General features: G+C 34.8%; 1 protein-coding gene across 3 annotated transcripts in view; it reads right to left on the reverse strand.

Annotated features, from left to right (window-relative positions):
• The window catches only part of LOC109362346 (LMBR1 domain-containing protein 2 homolog A-like), a 29,725-nt gene extending 22,814 nt beyond the window's left edge, over positions 1 to 6,911 (reverse strand). For 2 of the 3 annotated variants that reach the window (XR_002109397.1, XM_019608070.1), the window contains exons 1-8: positions 6,476 to 6,911; positions 4,606 to 4,685; positions 3,738 to 3,896; positions 2,647 to 2,860; positions 1,451 to 1,537; positions 1,233 to 1,372; positions 306 to 386; positions 161 to 225 (exon numbers count right to left, since the gene is read on the reverse strand). Coding sequence is in view for 2 of the 3 variants with exons in the window: in XM_019608070.1 (XP_019463615.1) it covers positions 161 to 225; positions 306 to 386; positions 1,233 to 1,372; positions 1,451 to 1,537; positions 2,647 to 2,860; positions 3,738 to 3,896; positions 4,606 to 4,685; positions 6,476 to 6,646 (997 nt within the window). In the remaining variant the exon portion in view is untranslated. Of the gene's footprint in view, positions 1 to 160; positions 226 to 305; positions 387 to 1,232; positions 1,373 to 1,450; positions 1,538 to 2,646; positions 2,861 to 3,737; positions 3,897 to 4,605; positions 4,686 to 6,475 lie in introns of those variants that run through there. The other variant, XM_019608071.1, reaches the window with a different exon arrangement.

Below are 7,400 nucleotides of genomic sequence, written 5' to 3' on the forward strand. Positions count from 1 at the left end.
ACAGACTTGAATGTTTTGTAATGACTGCGGAATACATAATTGCACTGAATACTTATTCTCTGTTAGACTACTATTCTACATGCAAAAACAATTATGTATACATAGATTTTTTTCAGTAAAGTTAGGAACAAATAGGTTATTAACAATTGTAAATAATTACCTGAAGTGTCAAATAGAGACCCCAACTTGCCAGTCCGATCAGGTCTAATGCTTGATATATATTTCCTGAAACGATAGTATAAAAGGTTGTTTAAGGTGAACTGGGAGAAACTTTAATATATATATATAAGGATATAGAAGCAAACCATCCAGTTGAGGTGCGGCGTTCATAATTCTTTATCGTATCTTCCAATTCAAGGGCTTCCAGTACATAAGTCATATACTCACTGCAAAAGCAACAGCATAAGGAAAGTTCCAAGAGACTTAGTCATTACAATGTGACAAAAGTAAGAACTACAACTAAATAATCAAGCTGGCATATATATCCAGTCAACAGTCTGTTGTGGAATTGTTGAACAACACCAATGGCACAATAAATTAATAATTCATCACAGCGTTTATTGACTATGTACATCAAAATATTTCAGTAATAAGTGGAATAGTTTCTTTCTATGACCAGGACTCTTCAATGGTTATTCAATATGTTGCAGGACTAAATATATTTCCTCATTGGAAAACGTCAGAAAGACAGAGATAGAAGCTAGGAAGCACGGCTAAAATTGTCGTCCATTAAGTAAAACCAAATTAACCAGAGCACTATAAGAAGATTCATTATTGAGTATGGTTAAAGAGAAAAAAGAAACCATCAAAGTAAGGATGCTTAGTTTGTTTTCTGTTTTCATTTACACTTAATATGTTTTCACTCATATTTACAAAAATGTGTTGTTCTCAATTACCCTAATGCCTCTCCATTTCCTTCTCAAAAGTTTGAAAACAGGAAACTAAGTCTCATTTTGTAAATATGAGTGACAATATATCAAGTGGAAATGAAAATAGAAGACAGACCAAATGCCCCCTAGAGTGTGTGGGCCATGTAAAGAAAGAGGTTTTTTTTCATATTAATGTAATTAATAAACAGTGGGAATTCTAATTAACATGAAGATTGCTCTCTTAAGCATTTATCTCCCTTGAAGAATATAACAAATGAATTTACCATTCACAACAATTGTAAAGGATTCAATAACAATTTTCCAAACAAACCCACTTAAAAGAACAAATTGACATTTGCTTACCTTCTATATCTGTAGTACTCCTCAGCAGCTCCCCGAAGATGACGTCTTAGTGTTGCCATCGACTTCTCATCAGTATCATAATCCATATCACTTTCCCCAAATTGACCACCTTGTGGTTTGAAAGATGGGTCTTCCCTAAACTGGAAAATTGAAGGTTATATATATCCAAACATACATCCAGGTTCCATAATCAGAATCAAGGAAAGTAGGCTCAATACCATTCGAGTTAGCATATCATCAACGACATCCATGAAAGGTCTCAGGGGGTCACGCTTGGATATTAGGTTTGATGTTGCTTGAGCAACCTGTATATATAAAACACCATAAAATTATGGATTTTTTTAAATGTTGGTGGTGTTGGGGGGTAAAAAGGGTTAACTAAAGGGTGAAACTGTTACAATAATTGGGCCTAAATCCACCCCAAAAAGCTAGCTCATACAGAGAGGATTGCTCAAGCTACCATAAATGTTCTTGCCTCATATTGTCACCCTATGTGGGACTTTGATACTTTAGTTCCCCACACCCGCACGCTTAGGTGTGATTTATCTGCAGAGTGGGATTATGCAAGAATGAACATCTGCATGTAGCCCAAGATCCGAGTAGGCTCCGACACCATGTTAGAGTAATTGGGGCTAACTCCACCCCAAAAGCTATAGCTCATAGGAGGAGGATAGCTCAAGTTACAATAAATGGCTCTTGGCTCACATTATCATCATATGTGGGACTTTGACACTTCAACAAAAAAATATTACATTTAACATTGTTTATTTTTGACAAAAGAAGAAACATCACAAGTTGTTAAGGATGGAGATAACATTCATTCTGAAGAAGTAATTCTTACTGGAACACCAACTGACCAACACGATGGTGAAAGCTGAAAACTAACACATCCCAAAATGGTTAAAAAATCTTAAATTGACTGAGTCACCCTGTTAGAAATTAGAATGTCCTTCTATAATAACGCTTTCCTTAAAAACTTGCGATAACCACAAACAATTTATCAACATTTTTTGTAAGACACGAGATCTTACCAAGACGAGGGCACGAACAGGAATCAGATACCAAACTCCATGCAACTTCACGAATTCATAATTCTATGATTCCAAGGATATGTAATATAAGACACTATTACCTATATAATCCCACCCTGCTTTGCTTAAAAATTACAAATTACTATATTTTTGATGTATTTTCTGGAACTTTAAATTAATCCAACAGGATTTGAGGAGGACATGGGAGAGAGGGAATTCTAGTATAAGTTTCTTATAAAACTAAGAAACAAGTTGTAAACAATGATAATTGGTCCTTATTTTGCTTGCAAGTAACAAAATTTCAAGATTGTATATATAGATTCGGAAAACAGAAAAGACCAAAACTACAAAAGAAATTTTACAGACATGTATGAACCACTTACAACAATGGCATTTGAAAGTTCTTGGTGAGCATTATCAAGTTTGACGGCCATTTTAGCAATTTTGTGGGTAAGAACTTTCTGGCGGGTTGTCTGGTCAGCATTTCTCCAAATGCTTTTGGGAATTTCACTTAAACCAAAGCCAAGAAGAAATGCACCAGTAACAAGTCCAAAAGTATTCGACAAAGCCATGGCTAATCCCAGAAGACTTCCAGTCCTGTTTATAGAAGAATCAACCAACTATAAATTATTTAAAAAATAAAGTGGGGCTTCACCTAAAACCAAAGAGAAAACATACTCACACACACAACAACAACAACAAAAATCAAGCCTTTTATCCCACCAGATTGGGCCGACTACATGGATTGAACAATGTCATAATAGTCACACACAAATGGATAATTGTTTTTGCAAGCTGATTTGTCAAACATGACTATCATGTCAAAAAAATATAAATTAATGAGACATCGCAGAGGATGGACATGTGTCCTTTAGTTGAAAAACCAAACAATACAAGCAACTAATTCAGTGTATTGAAAATATGTTACTTCTATGTACTTCTGTACATCTGGGATTTGCCTCAAATGATCCCATGACTTTTATATAGGTGTTGAAAAGCAGGGACTTAGTTACCATGGCCTATGATTTGTCTATATAATTAGAAACAAGCATATTAGTAGGATGTCAACTTGAGTTCCTTGAAATGTCATCATAGAGGAAACTAGATGGGCTCCAGGATTAATACAAAGACGTCATTGAGATTAAATGATTTGTATTAAAAAATTATTCGCAAATGCATGGCTTTAACAGATGCCCCATAAAAAGTGGTTGACATGAATCCCTCATTATTGACAAACACAAAAGCAATAGAAAGAGAGTTTGATGTATTTTCGGGCACAAAATTTCAGAACCCATCCATGACAGAAAATGCAGACAAACATTAATGACAAATAACTATAGACCACTTGGAGTAAAATTAAGAATAAAAAAAGTGATTAGAAAACTCTAGACAGCTTTGACTTAGAGCTAAGTTCATACAACAAAAAACTATAATATATGTCAAAACAACCAAGGTGAAGAGGATAAGAACCAACCAGGCCTTGCGCATCATGATGAGAATAATAAGTCCGATAAGGCCAATGGATCCCAAAATTAGATAGAATATCAAGTTAACATGTAAACTAGTCTTCAATCTTTCTGACACTGTAAAGTCCCCAGCATCTTCAAAACCCTGAATAAGGGGCGCAGCAGCCCTGCTTAGGATATAATTTAAGCATATGAGGAAATCTGCATTTCTGATCTGTAAATATAACATTCAATACTTCCTTGCAATAATCATGCATAGCATATAGGCAAGCATATGAGAAGACAAGGAGTGACAATGAAGCAAATTAGCATAATAGAATAAAAAACAACTAAGTTCTGCAAGTATACACAACAAATATTATTTTTGTCATTCATTGCCACATCAGGCATGGATTAATGTCTACTATATTATAAAAAATGTCAACATGCATGTATGCATTATGTATTATTAAGAAATTGGATATTAGATATACCAAATTCCAGTACCAATCCAAAGTAAATAATCTTAGTTTGATCATATATGTGTTGATGATAATTATAGTTATAGACATTCACATTAAATAGTTCTTTCGGCATAATCTAAGTCTGTATCAGATGCACGACAAAGTACATAGTTCCCTGACACAAACAAGGAGCCAACATGAATATTTCATTGCAAACAAAGAGAGAGAAAATCAACATTCACAATTTCACATGATAAACAGAAGGAGATCAAAAAAGCCCTAGATATCATCTGATGCAAATCAAAAGTATTTAAAATTCCAACACACAGCTCAAAAATTAGCCATTCTAGAAAATACATATCATTTGAACTACACAAAGGGTTGTCACAGTGATGCAAGCATGTATTAATAAAAACTTCTAAATGAAGCGTACCATGTAAGCAAAAATGTACTCCAATATGACCAACTCCAAAAGAAAGAAATGCCTGCAGTTTCATGGTTGGAAGATATTGTCTGTATGTGGTAAAGAAACACCATTATATGAATGAAATAAAAGCACAAGCTTTTCAATTGGCTGCAATTGTTTTCAACTGTTAACGATGCAAAAAGGTTTTAAAAATATGACTTTTGAAAGGGAAAAAATAGACCTTATGTATAAAAAAGAGTGGCCCGGTGCACGAGGCTCCCAGTTAGTGGGATATGGGAGGGCAGAAGGCAGATGTATACAGCCTTACCTCACAAACAAAGAGATTGTTTCCAAGATTTGAAACCACGATCTGGGTCACTAAGCAGCAACCTTATTGTTGCACCGAGGCCCACCCTCTAATACACCGTATGTATAAGTGAAAGAAATGGTAATTTGAACTAAACAGAAAATAAAAAAATGACAAGCTTAATTACAAATAAAAGGCCATATATCTGCCTTGCCCACAACATGGAGGTAGCATAACAATTGTGTTAGAACTTAGAATCAGAAACTATAACACTTTTAGACCATTATTGAAGCTTGACAATTAAATCTTTCTTCAAACTTCAGATATGAAATCCTCAGCTGTTCAGAATTTCTTGATATCCAGTCCTCTTAGAAACTTAACTGGTTAAGACTCCCCTTAAGGTGTATTTCTGTTGGAAACTGGCAATTAACAGAATCGTGAATCTCGTGAAGCTACTTCTACCGATTTTTTGTTAAGTGTTTTGGAATTCAGAGAGAAATAGCAATCCTATTCTGCATTTACTTGGAATGCTATGGAATAAGCTTTTAGGAACTTAAGTTTTGATTAGGTTTGTTCAAAAACCTTTGATAGTTGACAGATTATAGTGATTTACCGATGGCAATGATAAACTTTTTAATATTAATAACAAGTTTTCCCCTCTTTTTTGGCACTTGAGTTTTGATTGGTTTGTTAACATAATCATGCATTGCTTACGATTGTAAGAGACAAAAGCAACCACACCCCAAGCCACCGAAGTTTTATTTTCAAAATTGATAAATCAAAAGGAAACGACCCAAAATACAAGAAAAGTGCTAATCAATGTATTCAAAACTCTCTTGGAAACAGACAACACTTTCAAGATATAAACATTACACAGAAGCATGAGAAAATTACAGCCAATTAGAAAAATAATCAACTAGAGAAAGGCAGCAAGCCAGTTCCTTTTGCCTATGTCGTATATATTTATATTTACTTTTTCCGTGTTTTTTCATAAAAATGTTGGCTAGTGCTCGAGGCTCTCACTCGATAGATATAGACTAAACTCCTAGGGTACGATCAGGACTCGGGCACCTAAGTGGGGACCCCTCCCGATTGTGTATTTTACATACACATGAATCCAGGGATAGGACCCCAGGACCACATATTTAAGTGATCCAAGCCCCTTCTACTTGGACTAACACATCATTACTAGAAACTACAGTCTACGGAATACCAATAAGGCATATGATGCTCCTATGTAATATAAACACATGTTCCTCAATTATAAATCAAAGAGGGTGTTGCTAAGTACTATAGACTTATATTAAATACCATCCACTAATGAAGAAAATATAAAATGTATGGTAAATGAGGACTAAGGGAATAATAATTATAATAGTTCATATCGCATAAAATGTGAGAACTCATATTAGGATAGAGTGGAAAAGGCAAGCTAGATAAATCATTATTTAAAACCCTATAATGTATTAATAAACAAACGAAACCATATAGTAATTAAATTTTTAGCCAAAAGATATAGAAATTGAGGAAATTCGTTTAATAATGGTAATCGATAATATAAAAAAAGATTGATTGGAGTAGGAGTAGTACCGCCCAGATATCAGCGGGGACGAGAACGATGATGGAAAGAGAAGAGAGCCATGTATATCCAACGGTGAAGAGAACGTAGCGAGGGACATCAGGGCCAGCGAAGTACCTTAAAGGAAATATTACCATCCCTAAAGTTAATGGCAGTGATATCAGGTAGAATACCCACATCATGATCTTTCGCGGTGGTGCGATCAACCTTTCTTTCTCTTCCCTGAACTATGTGCTATCCGAATTAACTGAACCACCACGCTCGGTTGTTGTTGTTGTTGTTGGTTTCTGCCGTGGGGTACACTCGCGTCGCGCCATACGCAACCGCGTTTCCTTTTGTTTCTCTTTGGGCTACTGTCCCTATTGCCTTATTTGGAAGGACTGGACCGAGTCCACCATCTACACCTGGGCTCTTGAGTCCGATATATGCTATGATTAGTTTCCCCCAATAATGCCCTCATTAAAAAAGTGAATTACTAATATTATGTCTATGCTCTAATGTCATAGATCCAGTTTTAAACTCTATTATGTCAATGGTTGAGGAGTTGATTGCAAGTCAATCCAACAAGGAGGTATTTATTGTGTGTCAAATAATGTTAAGACACTTTATATACATATGTTATGAATAATTATTACTAAGTGTAAGGTCTTCAAAAAGGTAGTCTAAAATTGGTTGGGTAGCTTAGTCTAAGCCCAATTTTAAAACAGTCTGATCAAATCAACCTAAAAAGTCCAATATTAAGAAATGATAACTAATAAGATACAAAAGACATGAATTTCGGGTTTTAACAAATCAGACAACCCCATTTTCATATATCTAAAATGCGCAATAATTAAATCACTATTTTAATAAATTATGCGTAAATGGGTATTATTCATCCACAAGAAGCCCAACAAACCCTTGAAGTAGCATAAGCTAATTTGATTAAAACTAATA

Source organism: Lupinus angustifolius, chromosome LG12, assembly GCF_001865875.1.
Source record: "Lupinus angustifolius cultivar Tanjil chromosome LG12, LupAngTanjil_v1.0, whole genome shotgun sequence".
In the NCBI taxonomy this organism is placed as follows: Eukaryota; Viridiplantae; Streptophyta; class Magnoliopsida; order Fabales; family Fabaceae; genus Lupinus; species Lupinus angustifolius.